Here is a 21,432-nt window from a genome sequence, read left to right as displayed (position 1 = left end):
TTTCAGCCAGTGTGGCCCACTTTGGAGATACAGGGTAACCCTCTGTTACATCAGTGAGAGATGATATCCTGTATGGTGGGTCACCATCCAGCTTTGGCTGGCATCTTTGGTATCGTTCACATGTGCAGGCTATGATTATATGCAGTCGCTTCTCCGCAATCTGGGCTGGGTTGAGTGGGTGACTGGACTGCATATTAGTCTGCACTGAACAAGTTGCTCCTCCACATCATAGTCTGGCTGACTGCATACCTTTAGGGTTTTTGGTGGTTGCGCCTGCCCTACAATGATTGTGCCGGTGGTGATCGTGCCTGCCTTATGGCAATTGTGCCTATGGCGACTGTGTCTGCTTTGCAGATTATCAAGTACTGCATTTTTGGCTTTTTCAGTGAATAATGTTTAAATCCCTTATGGGGACTAATTAAAAATGTAAAAAAAGATTTAGGAAAGTTTTCGTTAACAGTAGAAAAATTTAAAAATATTACCCCCCCCCCCCTCCTTTTACCATTGTTTCCTATAAAAATATAAGCAATTAAAAATATATATAAAAATATCACTTTTTATATCACATAGTATAGGGCAAAAGAAAAAAAATATGGGAATGCCAGAATTTTTTGAAATCCCAATAAATTAGAATAAAAAGTCATCGAAAAGACATATTTTCTAAAACACTACTAAAACACAAGCCTTTGAACAACCCAATCAGTAAAAAAATTAAAAAGCTATAGGTCTCAGACAATTTTTGTTTAAGAAAAAAATGTATTTATTTTTGAAAAATAGAAAAACATTTAGAAAAACTCTAAATTTGGTAACACTATAGTTGTACCGACCCAAAGAACAAAGCTCATACGTCATTTTTATAGATGAGCGAGTATACTCGCTAAAGGCAATTGCTCGAGTGAGCATTGCCTTTAGCGGGTATCTCCCCCGCTCGAGACTGCAGGTTCGGGTGCTGGCGGCGGGCATGAAGCTTTCTGGGGAGAGCGGGGCGGAACGGAGAGGAGATCTCCCTCTCTCCCCCCTGCTCTCTCCTGCTGACAGCCGCTACTCACCGCTCCCCTGCGCCGGCACCCGAACCTGCAGTCTGAAGCGGGGGAGATACTCGCTAAAGGCAATGCTCGCTCGAGCAATTGCCTTTAGCGAGTATACTCGCTCATCCCTAGTCCATTTTTACTGCACTATGAACACAGTAAAAACTAACCCCTCCCAAAAAATGTCACAGTTGCAATTTTTAAAAATTTATCTTCACTTTAAAATTTTTAACAGTTGTTCCATACATTATATGGTATATTAAATGTTATCATCTATATACAATTCGTGTAACAAAAAACAAGCCAATGTCAATGGAAGAATCAAAATATTAAAGCTCTTGGAAGGCTGGGAAGAAAACAAGAAATAAAAAAAATGAAAAATCTTTGGTCCAGAAGGAGTTAAAAGATGTCTTATAATCAGAGTGCCAGATATGGAACTTTCAGACGATGTTGGATTATAGAAAATATTATATCTCCATAATGCCCAGATTTCTTTTTAGGTACACAAAACCTCTGTATGTCTCTATGATATTTGAAGCAGATTTCCAGGGGAAATGCAGATGATTTAAGCCTACGGCCTCATTTAGATTTTTTGTCCGTGTACAGTATTTTATAGACCCATGATAGCCTATGACGTTATTTATATGTGCACTTTTTCAGATAGATAGATTTAAAAAAAAAAAAAAAAGAGAAAAACAAATCGCTACATATCCAATTCTCATCCATATCACAAACGAGAATAGGACATTCAGTATCCACTCACCCTGCAGATTGGACGGCACATGTATGTGCGTCCATGTGCTACTCAGTACGAGTTGTGCCTAAGATTCTTGAGCACAACTTGCATATGTCCATCTGAATTTGGCATAAATCCGCACATGGCAAATATTTTACCCCGGGTTTTTGGCGCAAGCCCATGGGAATCTGCAGTGAATCTGTGGCAAAATCTACATGGATTAGGGCTTCTTCAGATGACCGTGTTTGTGCATGCTTTTGCATAAAATATATGCATGCAATGCGGAAAGAATAGAGCGCATTAATGTCAATATGTTTGTTCGCATGAGTGTGTTTCGTGCGAAAAATAGGTCCTGCTCTATTTTCCTGCGTATTTGCGCACCAAAGGCCTCATAGAAATCTATGAGAGGTGTGCAAATATTCATTCAATATACGTGCAAATGAACAATAGGCTGTGTAATTCCTTAGAGAAAAAGAACATGGACCTCAATAGGCTAAATAGCTTTTTAAATCCCGGAGTGCTTTGTATGGCATGCGTGTGTAAACTGGCCCTGTGTACGTGAAAAGTGAAGTACTATGCGCTGATACAGGCGCAAATCTACATCATCACACCTTGTTCACTGTGTAAATATGTTGTGCTGGCGCAAGCATATTTGCTCATACGTTCGTCTGCAGCCACCCTTAATTGCAGATTTTGTTGCAAACCTTGACACAAATGTGCTGTAAATTTTACCCTATACACTGCAAAAGGTACAATCCGTAGGGAAAATTAGAAGATGTATACGTTTGCCTACTTTCTACCATATGTAACATGAGAATTACGTCTTTTGTGGTGCATAGTCTATAAAAATAATACTCACCATAGACGGTCAGGGTGACAGGTATGTCCACTGCTGTTATCACTGTCTGCATCTTCACTGTATATTTTCCCCCATCTGTGATATCTCTGATCTGAAGATCTCTGATCTGTAATGATCCGTTGGTGAAAGCTGTGATCCTAGGATTGTACTGAGACCCAGTAATTGTAGGGTTACTACTACCAGAAATATATGTCAGGATCATATACTGAGCATTTGTATTTGGTCCTTTAAACCAGGAAAAGCTCACAATTTCCTCAGTAATCCCAGTAACTCTCAGGGTGACGGCTCCATTAAAAACTGGATACTGAGGGATCAGCTGGATGCTCCTTCCATAAGCCATGTCTAGCCACAGATATGGGAAAACTGAAAACAAAAAGTAGATACGTTTCTGCATATTTAAGGTAAATAGGATTTTCAATTACTTCATTGATACATCATGGTTACAATGGTTGCCTTACAAAGACACATGTTCTTATATTTTTCCATTATGGCATATTGACACCAATCGAGGTGGGAGCACTCCAGCTCGGGAACACTTTTTAACCCCTTAGTGACAGCCCCATCGGGATTCTACGTCCTGTCCTGCTGGGCCTAATTCCTAGAGGACGTAGAAATATGGAATCCTCTAGGAATGTAAGCCCTGCAGGCTCAGGACGTGATAGCTCCATGCTGCCAGTTACCGGAGGTAGCCGACAGCATGGAGCTGTCATCCAGGGCCACGGGACCCCACCCCCAGTCACGCGATCGGATACCGGCGATCGCATTAAAGTCAATGAGAAGTTTAAAAAAAGTTAAATTTCAGCTCCCCTTACAGATCGGATATCTAAGGGGAGCTGAGAGTACTCACCCCCGATCCTCCACAGCGTCCTGTGTCTTCTATCTTCTCCCCAGCCCTGCCGCCGGCGTCTGCGCATGTGCGCCAGACGCATTACGTCACGCGCATGCGAAGAGAGCCGGGAGGCCTGGGAAATTTAAAAACTCCCTGCTCCCGGCTAGTATGAGTACCCAGGAGCAGGAAGCTGTCACCGGGAGCCGCTGTATGCGGTTCCCAGTCACATGATCGCTGCTATCCAATGGATAGCAGCGATCATGTAAAAGTTGAAAAAAGCTTTAAAAAGTGTTAAAAAAAAAGAAAAAAGTTTGTTTCATCTCCCCTCATGGATCATATCCACGAGGGGAGATTAAATTAGGTACCTAAAGCCCCCAGATTTATCCGCGGACCTTGCCCGGCTTCTGCGCATGCGTCCGTCGACAAAATGGCGGATGCAGGCGCAATAGTCGCAGATTGGCGGGGTAATTTAAAATCTCCCCGCACCTGGCTACTAAATGTAGCCAAGAGCCTGGAGATTTCATGGGGTGCCATGGTACGCTTTTCCCAGTTACGTGATTGCCGTTATCCAACAGATGAGAACATTCCTCTTTACAAGTCACTGGTCAGACAACACATGGAATATTGTAGACAGTTTTGGGCGCTGGTACTCAAGAAGAAAGACAAATCAGAGCTTGAGTGGGTTCGAAGGCGGACAACTAAAGTAATAAATGGAATGGGCGGACTACAATACCCAGAGAGGTTATCAAAATTGGGGATATTTAGTTTAGAAAAAAGACGTCTGAGGGGCGACCTAATAACAATCTATAAATATATCAGGGGACAATACAGAGATCTCTCCCATGATCTATTTACACCAAGGACTGTGACTGTAACAAAGGGCATCCTTTACGTCTAGAGGAAAGAAGGATTCTACACTGACATAGAAGGGGGTTCTTTATTGTAAGAGTTTAAAAGTGGACAAGACACCTTTCTTGAGTATGACAATATTTATGACCCATCTTCCCCTCTTTTTTTGCCATTCTTCCTAAATAATTTTAGAAAATGTAATCAATAAATTATATATTCCCCAAAATGGTACCTCTAAAAACTACAGTTTTTCTTCAAGAAATGTGCTCTCATAAAGTTATTTCAATAGACGAATGAAAAAAGTTATGGCTATCGGAATACAACAAGATGAAGTCACAGTAATCAGCAATGAACCCGCTCCAAATGGTGCAGATTGGAGGCAGGTATTCCGTGGCTGATTTTCAGGCGGGATGTCCGCTGCGGACATTCAACTGGACATTCCAAAAAATCACGTTACCACATCCATTGACACCCATATGTTCTATCTTTTGTAGGTGCGAATTTTATGCGTATATAAAAGTCAGACATGCGACCGCTGCCATTGAAAAGCATTGGTTCTATAAACATGCGAATTGCAAATGCAAAAAACATGGCGCAGCAAAAAACGCCTGTCTGACTGAGCTCTAAAGAGGATTGTAAAAAAACTTTTGTGAAATTGCTGTTTTTTGCCCATGCCCCAAACAATAAAATATAGTTAATCAATAGGGATGAGTGAACGTGTCCGTTACGGACACATCCGCACCCGGACACCGGCTTTGCCGAACACTGCAGTGTTCGCGCGTAAGTGTCCGGGTGCCGCCGGGGGGCGGGGAGATGCGCGGCGGCGCGGGCGGCAGTAGCGGGGAACAGGGGGGAGCCCTCTCTCTCTCCCTCTCCCCCCCACTCCCCGCCGCACCCCCCCGCGCTGCCACGGCGGCCCCCGAACTTTTTCGCCCGAACACTGAAGTGTTCGCAAAGTTCGGTGTTCGGGCGAAAAAGGGGCGGAGCCGAACGTGTTCGCTCATCTCTATTAATCAATAAATTATATCTAATTGAAAATAATGTCTATAAAAACAAAAAAAAGTAATTCCTTCTACTGTATGTCAAAGTTAAAATAAAAAAAAAAACTTATGGCTCTTCGAATGTGGTGGTGGAAAAAAAATTGTTTGGTCCCAAAGTCCCAAAATAGACTGTTTTTAAGAAGTTAAAGGGGATGTCTGGTTCAGAAAAAAACGTTTTGAATATCTTGTTTGGGTATTATGAGTTAAAGGGGTTGTCCCGCGGCAGCAAGTGGGGTTATGCACTTCTGTATGGCCATATTAATGCACTTTGTAATATACATCGTGCATTAAATATGAGCCATACAGAAGTTATTCACTTACCTGCTCCGTTGCTAGCGTCCCCGTCACCATGGTGCCGTCTAACTTCAGCGTCTAATCGCCCGATTGGCTGGAATCGGCACACGTGACGGGGGCGGAGCTACGCGATGACGCGTACAAGGGGGCGGAGCCAGAACACCGCTGCTGCCGGACCGAGCCGGAGGGAAAAGACCCATCTGTGCAAGGGCGTCTAATCGGGCGATTAGACGCTGAAGTTAGACGGCACCATGGAGATGGGGACGCTAGCAACAGAGCAGGTAAGTGAATAACTTCTGTATGGCTCATATTTAATGCACGATGTATATTACAAAGTGCATTAATATGGCCATACAGAAGTGTATAGACCCACTTGCTGCCGCGGGACAACCCCTTTAAGGGAAATAGCAGACAGTATCTTCAACATGTCTGTGCCTTACACAGACAGCACACTGATTCGTACATCTGCACAATCCTAGACAACGCAGACTTTTTTTTGCATCCAGTGCAGACTTTTTTTTTGCATCCCTGCTCCTCTCCACCCCATCACAATTAAAAAAAAATATATATATTTTATATATATTGCGCTGATGAGCAGTCTGCCTGTATTCTGTTTATGCAGAAAGATAGCAGATACCCACACCAGAAAAGCTCAGTGAATTAACTGGTATGAATCTCATAACATAAGTATAGCACCAGAACCAGGCTTATAACATAAACACAGTAACAGAACTCAGTGATCATGTTGTGCTGACAGAAAGAGCCCCCTCTGTCTAACTGTTAAAACACCATTCTTTATATATAAGAGGTCATTGCTATTGAGAGCAAAGTCTACTGTGCTATTCCATACAGTAAAAAAGGTATACAGAGCTATACTGACCCAATAGAAGCCAAAAGGCCATTCGTTTGGCCTCCCTTGGGTGAATGGAGCCCTATGGATGTGCTCAGCAAGTACAGTATATTGGGAGCTTTTCCTGGTGTACTCTCTAACCATAAATGAATTATGTGAACAGAGCTTAAAGTGGCAATAAATAGTAAATGGGCAATAAGGAGGCACTGAATGTCATGCCCATTTGCCAATTATTGTTCCTGTGTTGTCTTTTTGTTCAGTGCCCCGATTCTGCTGATTTGTCACTCATTGCCCATATAGTGTCTTTCTTTTGAGTGCCCCTTTGTGCCCAGTTGCAATTTATTGCCCCTTTAGAACCTTTCTGTGCTACACATTTGTAGTGCTTCTACAAGGTAATAGTGCCACCTTTTTTCCCATAATTCTCTCTATGTGCTCCTAAAGAAATAGTATTCCATATGTTAATAGTGCCTCATAAACATCCCCATAATGTAATAGTGCCCTCTTTTTTCTCTCCCAATCAGTAGTACCCCCTTTTGTGCCTTATGAAGCCCTTCCCTGAAAAGCCATTGACAACTGACGGGGCTCAGCAGCGACATCTGCCGCTGTCCCCGGCTCTGTAGCGCTGCTGAGCTATCAGCAGCTGGGGATTTAAAATCCCCGCCTGCTAGTAGCTCTGATTGTGATTGGCGGCTATATAGGCGTACGCTATATAACCCTGTGTGGGTCCTGTCAATCCACGCTATCTAACAAGACTATACACTGTTTACTATGTATATTTTGGGGCTCAACGCATATGCTATATACCCCTGTGTACAGGCTGTCAATCCACACTATCTAACTAGACTATACACTGTTTACAGTGCATATTTTGGGCATAAAGCATACGCTCAATTAACCCCTGTATGTGTCCTGTCAATCCACAGTATCTAACAAGACTATACGCTGTTTACATTTTTTTTTGGGGGGGGGGGGCTCAAAGCGTATGCTATATACCCCTGTGTACGTCCTGTCAATCCACACTATCTAACAAGACTATACACTGTTTTCAGTGCAATTTTTTGGGCTTCAAGCGTACGCCTAATTAACCCCTGGCTGTGTCCTGTCAATCCACAGTATCGAACAAGACTATACGCTGTTTACATTTTTAGGGGGACTCAAAGCGTATGCTATATACCCCTGTGTGGGTCTTGTCATTACACGCTATCTAACAAGACTATACGCTGTTAACAATGCATATTTTGGGCTTGAAGAGTGTCAAATTAACCCCTGGGTGTGTCCAGTCAATCAACAGTATCTAACAAGACTATACGTTATTTACATTTTTTTGGAGGGGGAGGCCTAAAAGCATAGGCTATATATCCCTGTGTGGGTCCTGTCAATCCACGCTATCTAACAAGACTTTACACTGTTTACTGTGTATATTTTGGTGCTCAAAGCGTACGCTATATACCCCTGTGTGCATCCTGTCAATCCACACTATCTAACAAGACTATACGCTGTTTACATTGCATATTTTTGGCTTGAAGCGTACGCCCAATTAATCCCTGGGTGTGTCCTGTCAATCCACAGTATCTAACAAGATTTTCCCTGTTTACATTTTTTTTTGGGGGGGGGGGGGGCTCAAAGTGTGTGCTGTATACCCCGTGTGGGTCCTGTCAATCCACACTATCTAACTTGACTATACGCTGTTTACAGTTTCTTTTTTGTGCTTTAAGCATACGCTGTATACTCCTGTGTGCGTCCTGTCAATGCATACTATCTAACAAGACTGTACGTAGTTTTCAGTGCCTAATTTGGGCTTAAAGCATATGCTATATACCCCTGTGTGTGTCCTGGCAATCCACACTACCTAATAAGACTAAACGCTGTTTACTGTGTATATTTTGAGCTAAAAGCGTACGATATATACCCCTCTGTGTGTCCTATCGATGCATACTATCTAACTTGACTGTACGCAGTTTACAGTTTCTTTTTTTTGGGCCCCAACTGTTGCGCAACATGCCCACACACTGGAATTCAACTTTCCATATGTTGGCCAGGGTTTTCGAGCAATGTAGAACCATTATTGAATACCAGCTGCAACATGCCCGTCGGAGTGGTAGTCAGCCTCCGCACTTCTTCACAGAGGAGTGGGCATGTATGTCTGACATCTGTCAGGTGTTAGGAAATTTCGAGGAGTCAACATAAATGGTGAGCGGCGATGCCGCCATTATCAGCATAATCATCCTGCTGTTTTGCCTCCTGTGAAGGTCACTGCTAAGCATTAAGGCCTGACGCTTTGTGGATAGAACAGGAGATGGGATATGACAATGTGTCGCTTGATAGCCAGACCACCCTCACATTTGTTTATCATTGGAGGAGGGGGAAGAAACTGCTGCCCACACTGCAGAGGGTACCCATGCTACTTCCTTCACATCTGTTCAGCATGTATGGGCTGAAGAAGAGGAGGAGGAGACTGAGAGTCATCCTCCTAGTGACAAGAGCGATGTGTTGCTTACTGGGACTCTGGCACACATGGCTGACTTCATGTTAACATGCCTTTCCTGTGACCCTCGCGTTGGATGCATTCTGGCCAACACAGATTACTGGGTGTTCACCCTTCTTGTCCCACTGTATAAGGAAAACCTTTCCACTCTCATTCCTGAAGAGGAAAGGAGTACGAGAGTAATGCAATACCACAAGGCCCTGGTGGAAAAGCTGATACTAAAGTTCCCATCTGACAACACTAGCGATAGAGGACATAGTTCAGTGGGCCAACTAGTAGGGGAGACTAGGGGAACAGGCAGCATGTCCAGTGCAGGCCGGGGAACACTCTTAAAGACCTTTGCCAGTTTTATGGCACCCCAGCCAGACTGTGTCACCACAGTCTAGGCAGAGTAGGAGGGAACAGTGTAAAAAGATGGTGAGGGAGTACATAGCCGACCGTACCAATGTCCTCCGTTATCCCTCTGCTCCATACAACTATTGGGTGTCAAAGCTGGACACGTGGAACGAACTAGGGCTGTATGCCTCGGAGGTGCTGGCCTGCCCTGCTGCTAGAGTGTTATTAAAGAGGGTATTTAGTGCTCCTGGGGGGATTATCATGAATAAGCTTACCCGCCTATCAACTGACAGTGCCGACAGGCTTACACTCATTAAGATGAACAAAGCCTGGAATTCCCCAGACTTCTCTTCTCCAGTGGTGGAAAGCAGCTCAACATAAAGTTGAACTGGAGAACCATGCACCCTCTATCACCCCAAAAAAGGGCAGAAGTAGCTTGGTCTATCCGTCTCTGATCTTCCTCATCCTCCTCCTAAACCGGCATGTCAGCATGCTAAACAGCCAATTCTTCAGAGAGCCAAAAGGCTCTGCAAAAACTATTTTTTTCAGAGGGCTGCCTCCAGGCTCTGTAAAAACAATTTTTTCTAAGGGCCGCTTCCAGGTTCTCGACCCAAATTTTGAAGAGGTTCACCACTATAGTTCAGCAAACGTGCTGGTTCCAGCTTCATACACCCACAGAGTCCACAAATGTATCCCAGCGCAGCGCTATCTGACACCGAGAAAGAATGAATTGTCCTGGTTTGGCCAGTCTAATTTCTTCATGGTACACACTGTCGTTCCCTGGGGCACTGGATAAAAAGCCCCTCGGGGAGAGGCAGGGGCTGGGACAGGCGATAGCTTGACTGTTGGTGGACCACCACCTGGATGCTATTAAGCAAGTATGAGCTCTATGTTGAAAAAAATATTTCAGGGGTTCACCTGCACTCTGGGTAAACAAATCTTTCACAGGTAGACCTATATTCTTGGTACACAAATGTTTCAGGGGTTCGCCTATACTCTTGGTACTCTTTGTGATTGTGGTGGCATGAGATTGGAATTATTGGAAACCAACAGTCCTTTTTAGGATTACAACTCCACTTTTGTTCATCATCAGTTTGGCTGCCTTGGACTAGTATTGCGCACAAAGCATTCACAAGCATCGCGGCTGTATACTGCATACTGTTACCGGTTCTATACAGTATACTGCTACTGGTGTACACAGTCTATATAGGAACTAAAAAGACTCCTCTCATTTTTCTTTTTTTTTTTTTCCGGTTGAAAGCATTTGCATAATAGGCCCAAGTGTGTGTCCTGTCGATCCACACTATAAAACAAGACTGTATGCATTTTACACAGTCTATTTTTGGCTTAAAGTGTACGCTATATACCTCTGTGTGTGTCCTATCGATCCACACTATAGAACAATACTGTACGCATTTTACACTGTATTTTTGGCTTAAAGCTTTCGCAAAATACCCTAAGTCTGTGTCCTCTCAATTGCACTATATAACAATATTGTACACATTTTACACTGTCTATTTCTGGCTTAAAGCGTACACAAAATACTCTTAGTCTGTGTGCTGTCAATCCACACTATACAACCAGACTGTACGCATTTTACACAGTCTATTTTTGGCTTAAAGCGTACGCTATATACCCCTGTATGTGTCCTGTCGATCCACACCATAGAACAAGACTGAACGCATTCTATACAGTCTATTTTTGGCTTAAAACATCAACAAAATACCCTAAACCTGTGTCCTCTCGATCCGTACTATATAACAAGCATGTACACGTTTTACACTGTCTATTTTTGGCTTAAAGCGTATGTTACATACCCCTGTGTGCGTCCTGTCGATTCACACTATAGAACAATACTGTACGCATTTTACACTGTCTATTTTTGGCTTAACCCCTTGAGTGGCACGCCCGGAAAATTTCCGGGACGAGCTCCACTGCTCATAGCAACATAGCCCGGAAGATTTCCGGGCTATGGATCACTATGGGAGCTGCAGAGCACACTGCCACAAGCTGTGACATTGTGCTCTGCCTGCACAGACCCACAGAGAACAAAGCAATGGCTTTGAAAAACCAGCAGAAGATATTGCCGATATGTCGGCAATCTCCTGCTTTGTTTACAGGTTGCCATAGAGACCATCGGCTTGTCAGAAGCAAGCCGATGGTCTCTGTGGCAGGGAGAGCTCGTTGTTAGCTGTCAGAGGACAGCTAGGTACCAGCTCTTACAGCAGAGATCAGAGAAAACCTCTGATCTCTGCTGTGTTAACCCCTTACATGCTGCAGTCTATGTGACTGCAGCATGTAAAGGGCTGTCACTGCAGCATGTAAAGGGCTGTCACCATCGGACCCCTGGAATGTGATCAGGGGTCCTGATGGGTCCCTGTGGAAGTCCCCTAAAGGGACAAAAAAAAAAATTTAAAAAAAAAGTTAAAAAATTATAAAAAAAATTATAAAAACACTCTTCTCCCTTTACTTTGTAAAAAAATCAAAAATACAATCACACATGTGGTATCCATGCATCGTAATGACCCAGAGAAGGAAGTTAATGCATTATTTAACCCCTTAATGACATGGCCCCTTTTTTTCTTTTTTCCCCATTTCTTTTTTTCCCTCCCCCTGTTTAAAAAATCACAACTTGTCCCGCAAAAAACAAGCCCTCATATGGCCATGTCAATGGAAAAATGAAAAAGTTATGGCTCTTGAGACGCAACTGCAAAATTAGTTGAAATTCAATGATTAGAGCATTTTAAAAAACCTGCCCTGGTAGGCACGACAGGGTGGTAGGGAACCCGCTACTCAAGGGGTTAAAGCGTATGCATAATACCATAAGTCTGTGCCCTCTCAATCCGCACTATATAACAAGACTGTACACATTTTACACTGTCTATTTCTAGCTTAAAGCGTACGCAAAATACTCTTAGTCTGTGTGCTGTCAATCCACACTATATAACAAGACTGTACGCATTTTACACTGTCTATTTTTGGATTAAAACATACACAACATACCCTAAGTCTGTGTCCTCTCGATCCGCACTTTAAAACAAGACTGTACAAATTTTACAGAGTCTATGCAAAATACCCTTAGGGGTAAGGGTCGAGGACGAGGACGTGGACGTAGGTGTCCTAATGAAGGCGTGGGTAGAGGCCGGGGTTCAGGGCGGGGTAAAACAGTGCCTGTTTTGGCCACTCTAATTTCTTCATAGTACATGCTGTCTTTCCCTGGGGCACTGGCTAGCAAGACCCCTGGAGAGAGGCAGGGGCTGGATCCCATTAAGCAAGTACGAGCTGTCGCTGAAAAAATCTTTCTGGTTTTTATCTGCACTCTTAGTAAACAATTTGGCTTAATAGTGCAACCTGGGAGCCTCAGATGCATCCATGCATTCTGCCTCTGCTGTTCCCTATCCATTTCTGTGGTGCTTCCATCACTTTCTGACATTTTCAGGTGATTCACACAACCTCCCCTATGCGGAGCATGGGTCACCTTGAAAAATGCTTGAGTCTCCCATTGACTTCAATGGGGCTCATTACTCGAAACGAGCTCTCGAGCATTACGAAAAGCTCTACTCGAGTAACGAGAACCTGAGCATTTTGGTGCTCGCTCATCTCTAGAATACACCCTTATACAATAGATTAAATATACCCACAGCAAAATTAGGTGTTTTTATTCTAACCTAGACAGTTTGTAATAAGACAATGGGATATGATTAAGCAGAGTATTTGTGCTATTTTCTGTTCCACTAGCCATGACGTGGTGTAAGAAAGAAAAATCCTATTCTGTATAACATTATATTTAGCCACAAAATGCAGAGAAAGCGAGAAGGGGGTGAGAGTTTGACAATAGCACTTAACCGGTAATACTAAAATGATTAGCGTACAGAAAAATGCGGAAACATTGTGGAGATGTAGAATTTCGTGGTACAAGAGATTATTTAGATAAAAATGAATTATATTTCTCCGATACACAGAATATTGTTAAATTTACCTGCGATCAGCCAGACCCACATTATCACGTTCTTCTGGACTGTTCTATATGTTCAGCAAGAAATGCTATAGTCAGGAGATAAGAATAGATTAAGGAAGTGCTCTGTTCTCTGTGATTGCTGACAAATGTCACAATAAATGCTTCCTTCCCACTTAATAACAATGCAAGTACACTCATTGTCAAAAAAAATTGTGCCCCTAGAAGGAGTTGTCATTTTGCAGCAAAACTTGTACTGCAGTTACATTTCAGGCAGATATGCAAATGATTAGAGCTGTGGCCTCATTAGATGAACGCTCTTCCCACCTGAGGCCCTAAAAGTGGTTCCACCATTGTCCTATAAAAGGCTCTCAGAGGCGCTTTGTGTGTAGTGACCTCTTCTTCCGCTTGTGTAGAGCTTGTTGACCACTAGACGCCTCTCAATGTAATCAAAAAGATTTTGCCCAGTTATCAGAGTCTGAGAGGGGTCGCATTATTGCAATGTGAGTAGCATTGGTCATAGACAATGGCCGTATTTATGAATTATCGCAACCTGGGACGTTCTGTCCAGACTGTTAGGAGGTGTTGGGACCAGTGGATGTGTGAGGGCACACAAGGTGATCAGGCTCAGGACGCCCTCAACAGATTACCAGTAGAGAGAATTGTCTAACAGGTATGAGCAGCTCCAACTGTTTTGTTGTCTACTATCCAAAGACAGATGACACCATCGCTGCAGGACTAGAGTCTATTGGAACCATTTCCAGACACTTGGCTGAAGGACATTTGGTCTAACAGCAGCCATTACATGTACTGCCTTTTAAACCCACTGTCGCCTCCATTTGCAGTGGCATCAGGAATGGCGAAAGTGGACTGCCACTGCATGGAACCTGCTTGCCTTCAGCAACAAGTACTGGTTTAGTTTGGACACTGAAGACGACTGCATTTGAGACATCATGGCTAGTGGAGCAGAAATTGGCACAAATACTCCACTTAATCATGTCCCATTGTCTTATTACAAACTGTCTAGGTTAGAATAAAAGCACCTAATAAAGATTTCTAACAAATTTTGCTTACTGAATATCTCCCAGTGTGCTTGAGAGGATCATACTTTAGGGCATTCTGCTGTTTTTTAAAAGTATAGCGTGTGGAGTTTTTGATATTTTTTGCCTGTTTTACCTCAAGAAGGAACCAACATTTATGAGGGGGTGCTGATAAGTCTTTGGCTTTGTGTTCTTTTTTGTTTCTATGGTAATGAATGTTACAACACATGAAAGCCTTATGTGTCTAATATATATTTTCAAAATTTTGTGTTTGTAGCTTATGGTAACAGGGATCTAGGCACGCGGGAAAACAAAATGGTGGAGTCTAAGGAGATATTCACAGCAAATGAGAGCAGAGGAGTGAGAAAATTCTTGTTTCTGCAAGGAAAGTCCGCAAAGGATATTCATGGTGATATGTCGCAGACATTGGGGGATCAATGCCCTTCATATTCTACAGTTAGGAACTGGGTTGCCAAATTTAAAACGGGCCACTTCAGCACCAATGATGAGGATCGTCCTGGAGGACCGAGAGAGGTTGTTGTTCTGGAGATCGTCGATGCTGTGCACAACCTCATACTGGAGAATCGGCGAATTTCAGCTAAAGGAATAGCAGACATCATGGGGATTTCTCGTGAACGAGTTTGTGTCATTATTAGAGATGAGCGAGCACCAAAATGCTCGGGTGCTCGTTACTCGAGTCGAACTTTCAGTGATGCTCGACAGTTCGTTTCGAGTAACGAACCCCATTGAAGTCAATGGGTGACTCGAGCATTTTTGTATATCGCCGATGCTCGCTAAGGTTTTCATTTGTGAAAATCTGCAAAACACAAGAAAGTGATGGAAACGACACAGAAACGAATAGGGCAGGCGAGGAGCTACATTTTGGGCTGTATCTCAAGTTCCCAGGTCCCACTATTAAGCCACAATAGCGGCAAGAGTGAGACCCCGTACGCGGGATGAATTGTCGGGAAGGGCTTAAATATATAAGCCCTTCCCTACAATTCATCCAGAAATGTGTAAAAATAAAAAATATATATATACTTACCTGGTCCCGGCAGAACGATGTTAGCCCATTGAATTCAATGAAGCCGGCAATACAGCCGACTCCATTGAAAGCAATGGGCTGCCGGCGATCGCGGGATGAATTGTCAGGAAGGGGTTAAATACATAAGCCCTTCCCTGCAATTCATCCAGAAATGTGTAAAAATAAAAAATATATATATACTTACCTGGTCCCGGCAGACGGAGTTCAGCGCGACAGGCTGCAGTTCTCCTGAACTGCTCTGAACAGCTGTGAGTAGTATTCAGCAGCCGGGGATTTAAAATCCCCGCCTGCTGAATCAGATGCCTCTTATTGGTCACAGCCTGACCAATCAGAGGCATCCCTCACTCACACCCATTCATGAATTCATGAATGGGTGAGTGAGGGCTGCCTCTGATTGGCTCAGCTGCCCCTGAGCCAATCAGAGGCAGCCCTCACTCACCCATTCATGAATTCATGAATGGGTGTGAGTGAGGGATGCCTCTGATTGGTCAGGCTGTGACCAATCAGAGGCCTCTCATTCAGCAGGCGGGGATTTTAAATCCCCGGCTGCTGAATACTACTCACAGCTGTTCAGAGCAGTTCAGGAGAACTGCAGTCTGCCGCGCTGAACTCCGTCTGCCGGGACCAGGTAAGTATATATATATTTTTTATTTTTACACATTTCTGGATGAATTGCAGGGAAGGGCTTATATATTTAACCCCTTCCCGACAATTCATCCCGCGATCGCCGGCATCCCATTGCTTTCAATGGAGTCGGCTGTATTGCCGACTCCATTGAATTCAATGGGCTAACATCGTTCTGCCGGGACCAGGTAAGTATATATATATTTTTTATTTTTACACATTTCTGGATGAATTGTAGGGAAGGGCTTATATATTTAAGCCCTTCCCGACAATTCATCCCGCGTACGCCGGCAGCCCATTGCTTTCAATAGAGCCGGCTGTATTACCGGCTCCATTGAATTCAATGGTCAGTGCTCGTTTAATCGAGACGAGTACCGCGTGGTGCTCGTCTCGAGTAACGAGCATCTCGAGCACCCTAATACTCGAACGAGCATCAAGCTCGGACGAGTATGCTCGCTCATCTCTAGTCATTATCCATGAACATTTGAACATAAAAAAGAGATCTCCAAAGTGGGTCCCCAAATGTTTGACAATGGATCAGAAAAGCATGCGACTGAAAACTTCCCAGTCAATTTGTCAGCATTTCCAGACTGATAAGAACTTCCTGGATCGACTGGTCACTATTAGAGATGAGCGAACGTACTCGTCCGAGCTTGATGCTCGTTCGAGTATTAGCGCGTTCGAGATGCTAGTTATTCGAAACGAGCACCACGCGATGTTCGAGTTACTTTCACTTTCATCTCTGAGACGTTAGCGCGCTTTTCTGGCCAATAGAAAGACAGGGAAGGCATTACAACTTCCCCCTGCGACGTTCAAGCCCTATACCACCCCCCTGCAGTGCGTGGCTGGCGAGATCAGGTGTCACCCGAGTATATAAATCGGCCCCTCCCGCGGCTCGCCACAGATGCATTCAGACATAACTCAGGGAAAGTGCTGCTGATGCTGGAGCTGCTATAGGGAGAGTGTTAGGAGTTATTGTAGGCTTCAAGATCCCCAACGGTCCTTCTTAGGGCCACATCTAACCATGTGCAGTAGTGTGGAGGCTGCTTTTTGCAGTGTTGCACTTTTTTTTTTTTTTTGTATATCGGCCGTGCAGAGCATTGCGCCCTGCAGTAATTTTACATAGTCCAGGGCCAGTAGTGGTGAGGCAGGGACAGAAGACATATTTAGTGTATATAGGCAGTGGGCCTTTCCAAAAACATTTGGGAAAAAAAATCTATTTGGGCTGCCTGTGACCGTCCTCAGTGTACTGGGTCTCTGCTGGGGGTAGTTGTCCTAATTCATATGCAGCCAGCTAAGTATTACAGCAGGCTTGCGCAAAATTCTTTCCTGGCTCTGTGTTGGCTGTTACATCACCGCTGTATTCCTGTCCACAGTGCAACAGTCTGCAGTAATTTTACATAGTCCAGGGCCAGTAGTGGTGATGCAGGGACAGAAGCTATATACAGTGTATATAGGCAGTGGGCCTTTCCAAAAACATTTTGGAAAAAAAATCTATTTGGGCTGTTTGTGACCGTCCTCAGTGTACTGGGTGTCTGCTGGGGTTAGTTGTCCTAATTCATATGCAGCCAGCTACGTGTTACAGCAGGCTTGTGCAAAATTATTTCCTGGCTCTGTGTTGGCTGTTACATCACCGCTGTATTCCTGTCCACAGTGCAACAGTCTGCAGTTATTTTACATAGTCCAGGGCCAGTAGTGGTGACGCAGAGAGAGAAGACATATTTAGTGTATATAGGCAGTTGGCCTTTCCAAAAACATTAGGGAAAAAAATCTATTTGGGCTGCCTGTGACCGTCCTCAGTGTACTGGGTCTGTGCTGGGGGTAGTTGTCCTAATTCATACGCAGCCAGCTAAGTGTTACAGCAGGCTTGCGCAAAATTATTTCCTGGCTCTGCTGTGCGTTCCGAAAGCAAAGTCAGCCTCCAACCACAGGCCAATAAGCGTCACATTTAATTACAGCGTTCTGTTTCTGCACTACTGGTAATACACCATGCTGAGGGGTAGGGGTAGGCCTAGAGGACGTGGACGTGGACGCGGGCGAGGACGTGGAGGCCCAAGTCAGGGTGTGGGCACAGGCCGAGCTCCTGATCCAGGTGTATCGCAGCCGACTGCTGCGGGATTAGGAGAGAGGCACGTTTCTGGCGTCCCCACATTCATCTCACAATTAATGGGTCCACGCGGTAGACCTTTATTAGAAAATGAGCAGTGTGAGCAGGTCCTGTCGTGGATGGCAGAAAGTGCATCCAGCAATCTATCGAACACCCAGAGTTCTGCGCCGTCCACTGCTGCAACTCTGAATCCTCTGGCTGCTGCTCCTTCTTCCTCCCAGCCTCCTCACTCCATTACAATGACACATTCTGAGGAGCAGGCAGACTCCCAGGAACTGCTCTCGGGCCCCTGCCCAGAATGGGCAGCAATGGTTCCGAATCCTCTCCCACTGGAGGAGTTTGTCGTGACCGATGCCCAACCTTTTGAAAGTTCCCGGGGTCCGGGGGATGAGGCTGGGAACTTCCGGCAACTGTCTCAAGACCTTTCAGTGGGTGAGGAGGACGATGACGATGAGACACAGTTGTCTATCAGTGAGGTAGTAGTAAGGGCAGTAAGTCCAAGGGAGGAGCGCACAGAGGATTCGGAGGAAGAGCAGCAGGACGATGAGGTGACTGACCCCACCTGGTTTGCTACGCCTACTGAGGACAGGTCTTCAGAGGCCGAGGTGCTCAAAAGTCTGGCAGTTTTTCACTGAGAGTGCAGACGACCGACGAACAGTGGTGTGCAACCTGTGTCGCGCCAAGATCAGCCGGGGAGCCACCACCACCAGCCTCACCACCACCAGCATGCGCAGACATATGATGGCCAAGCACCCCACAAGGTGGGACGAAGGCCGTTCACCGCCTCTGGTTTGCACCGGTGCCTCTCCCCCTGTGGCCCAACCTGCCACTGAGATCCAACCCCCCTCTCAGGACACAGACACTAGCGTCTCCTGGCCTGCACCCACACCCTCACCTCCGCTGTCCTCGGCCCCATCCACCAATGTCTGTCAGCGCACCGTCCAGCCGTCGCTAGCGCAAGTGTTGGAGCGCAAGTACGCCACCATGCACCCGCATGCTCAAGCGTTAAACGTGCACATAGCCAAATTTATCAGCCTGGAGATGCTGCCGTATAGGGTTGTGGAAACGGTGGCTTTCAAAAGTATGATGGTGGCGGCGGTCCCGCGCTACTCAGTTCCCAGTCGCCACTACTTTTCCCGATGTGCCGTCCCAGGCCTGCACGACCACGTCTCCCGCAACATTGTACGCACCCTCACCAACGCGGTTACTGCCAAGGTCCACTTAACAACAGACACGTGGACAAGCACAGGCGGGCAGGGCCACTATATCTCACTGACGGCACATTGGGTGAATTTAGTGGAGGCTGGGACAGAGTCAGAGCCTGGGACCGCTAACGTCCTACCCACCCCCCGAATTGCGGGCCGCAGCTCGGTGGTGGTATCTGCGGCAGTGTATGCTTCCTCCACTAAACCACCCTCCTCCTCCGCAACCTCTGTCTCGCAATCAAGATGTGTCAGCAGCAGCACGTCGGCAGCAGTCGGTGTCGCGCGGCGTGGCAGCACAGCGGTGGGCAAGCGTCAGCAGGCCGTGCTGAAACTACTCAGCTTAGGAGATAAGAGGCACACGGCCCACGAACTGCTGCAGGGTCTGACAGAGCAGACCGACCGCTGTCTTGTGCCGCTGAGCCTCCAACCGGGCATGGTCGTGTGTGACAACGGCCGTAACCTGGTGGCGGCTCTGCAGCTCGGCAGCCTCACGCACATGCCATGCCTGGCCCGGCCCACGTCTTTAATTTGGTGGTTCAGCGGTTTCTGAAAAGCTACCCACGCTTGTCAGACCTGCTCGGAAAGGTGCGCCGGCTCTGCGCACATTTCCACAAGTCTAACACGGACGCTGCCACCCTGCGCACCCTGCAACATCGGTTTCATCTGCCAGTGCACCGACTGCTGTGCGACGTGCCCACACGGTGGAACTCTACGCTCCACATGTTGGCCAGGCTCTATGAGCAGCGTAGAGCTATAGTGGACTTGCAACTCCAACATGGGCGGCGCAGTGGGAGTCAGCCTCCTCAATTCTTTACAAAAGAGTGGGCCTGGTTGGCAGACATCTGCCAGATCCTTGGAAACTTTGAGGAGTCTACCCAGATGGTGAGCGGCGATGCTGCAATCATTAGCGTCACCATTCCTCTGCTATGCCTCTTGAGAAGTTCCCTGCAAAGCATAAAGGCAGACGCTTTGCACTCGGAAACGGAGGCGGGGGAAGACAGTATGTCGCTGGATAGTCAGAGCACTCTCCTGTCTATATCTCAGCGTGTTGAGGAGGAGGAACATGAGGAGGATGAGGAGGAGGGGGAAGAGACAGCTTGGCCCACTGCTGAGGGTACCCATGCTGCTTGCCTGTCATCCTTTCAGCGTGTATGGCCTGAGGAGGAGGAGGAGGATCCTGAAAGTGATCTTCCTAGTGAGGACAGCCATGTGTTGCGTACAGGTACTCTGGCACACATGGCGGACTTCATGTTAGGATGCCTTTCTCGTGACCCTCGCGTTACACGCATTTTGGCCACAACAAATTACTGGGTGTACACAATGCTCGACCCACGGTATAAGGAGAACCTTTCCACTCTGATACCCGAAGAGGAAAGGGGTTCGAGAGTGATGCTATACCACAGCACCCTAGCGGACAAGTTGATGGTAAAATTCCCATCCGACAGCGCTAGTGGCCGAAGGCGCAGTTCCGAGGGCCAGGTAGCAGGGGAGGCGCGGAGATCAGGCAGCATGTACAGCACAGGCAGGGGAACACTCTCTAAGGCCTTTGACAGATTTCTGGCTCCCCAGCAAGACTGTGTCACCGCTCCCCAGTCAAGGCTGAGTCGGCGGGAGCACTGTAAAAGGATGGTGAGGGAGTACGTATCCGATCGCATGACCGTCCTCCGTGACGCCTCTGCCCCCTACAACTACTGGGTGTCGAAGCTGGACACGTGGCCTGAACTCGCGCTGTATGCCCTGGAGGTGCTTGCTTGTCCTGCGGCTAGCGTCTTGTCAGAGAGGGTGTTTAGTGCGGCTGGGGGAATCATCACAGATAAGCGTACCCGCCTGTCAACCGACAGTGCCGACAGGCTTACACTCAACAAGATGAACAAAGCCTGGATTTCCCCAGACTTCTCTTCTCCACCAGCGGACAGCAGCGATACCTAAGCAATACGTAGGCTGCACTCGCGGATGGAAGCATCGTTCTCTATCACCATCAAAAACGGGGACATTTTTGCTTCATCAATCTGTGTATAATATTCCTCCTCCTCCTGAAACCTCACGTAATCATGCCGAACGGGCAATTTTTCTTAGGCCCACAAGGCTCAGTCATATAATTTTTCTAAACAATTTTTATACGTTTCAATGCTCATTAAAGCATTGAAACT

The 21,432-nt window shown here is 46.0% G+C and overlaps 1 protein-coding gene across 1 annotated transcript in view; it reads right to left on the bottom strand.

The window, feature by feature from the left end:
* Positions 1-13,371, bottom strand: part of LOC136631396 (carcinoembryonic antigen-related cell adhesion molecule 15-like) — a 50,422-nt gene extending 37,051 nt beyond the window's left edge. The window contains exons 1-2 of the mRNA XM_066605677.1: positions 13,286-13,371; positions 2,624-2,986 (exon numbers count right to left, since the gene is read on the bottom strand). Of these exons, the coding sequence (XP_066461774.1) occupies positions 2,624-2,986; positions 13,286-13,307 (385 nt within the window). The 5' untranslated portion in view covers positions 13,308-13,371. The remainder of the gene's footprint in view (positions 1-2,623; positions 2,987-13,285) is intronic.
* Between the last annotated feature and the right edge of the window lie 8,061 nt (positions 13,372-21,432).

The sequence above is a fragment of the Eleutherodactylus coqui genome, chromosome 6 (genome assembly GCF_035609145.1).
Source record: "Eleutherodactylus coqui strain aEleCoq1 chromosome 6, aEleCoq1.hap1, whole genome shotgun sequence".
NCBI lineage: Eukaryota > Metazoa > Chordata > Amphibia > Anura > Eleutherodactylidae > Eleutherodactylus > Eleutherodactylus coqui.
The sequence above is the reverse complement of the archived record's forward strand: the minus strand, read 5'-3'. Positions and strand labels throughout refer to the sequence as shown.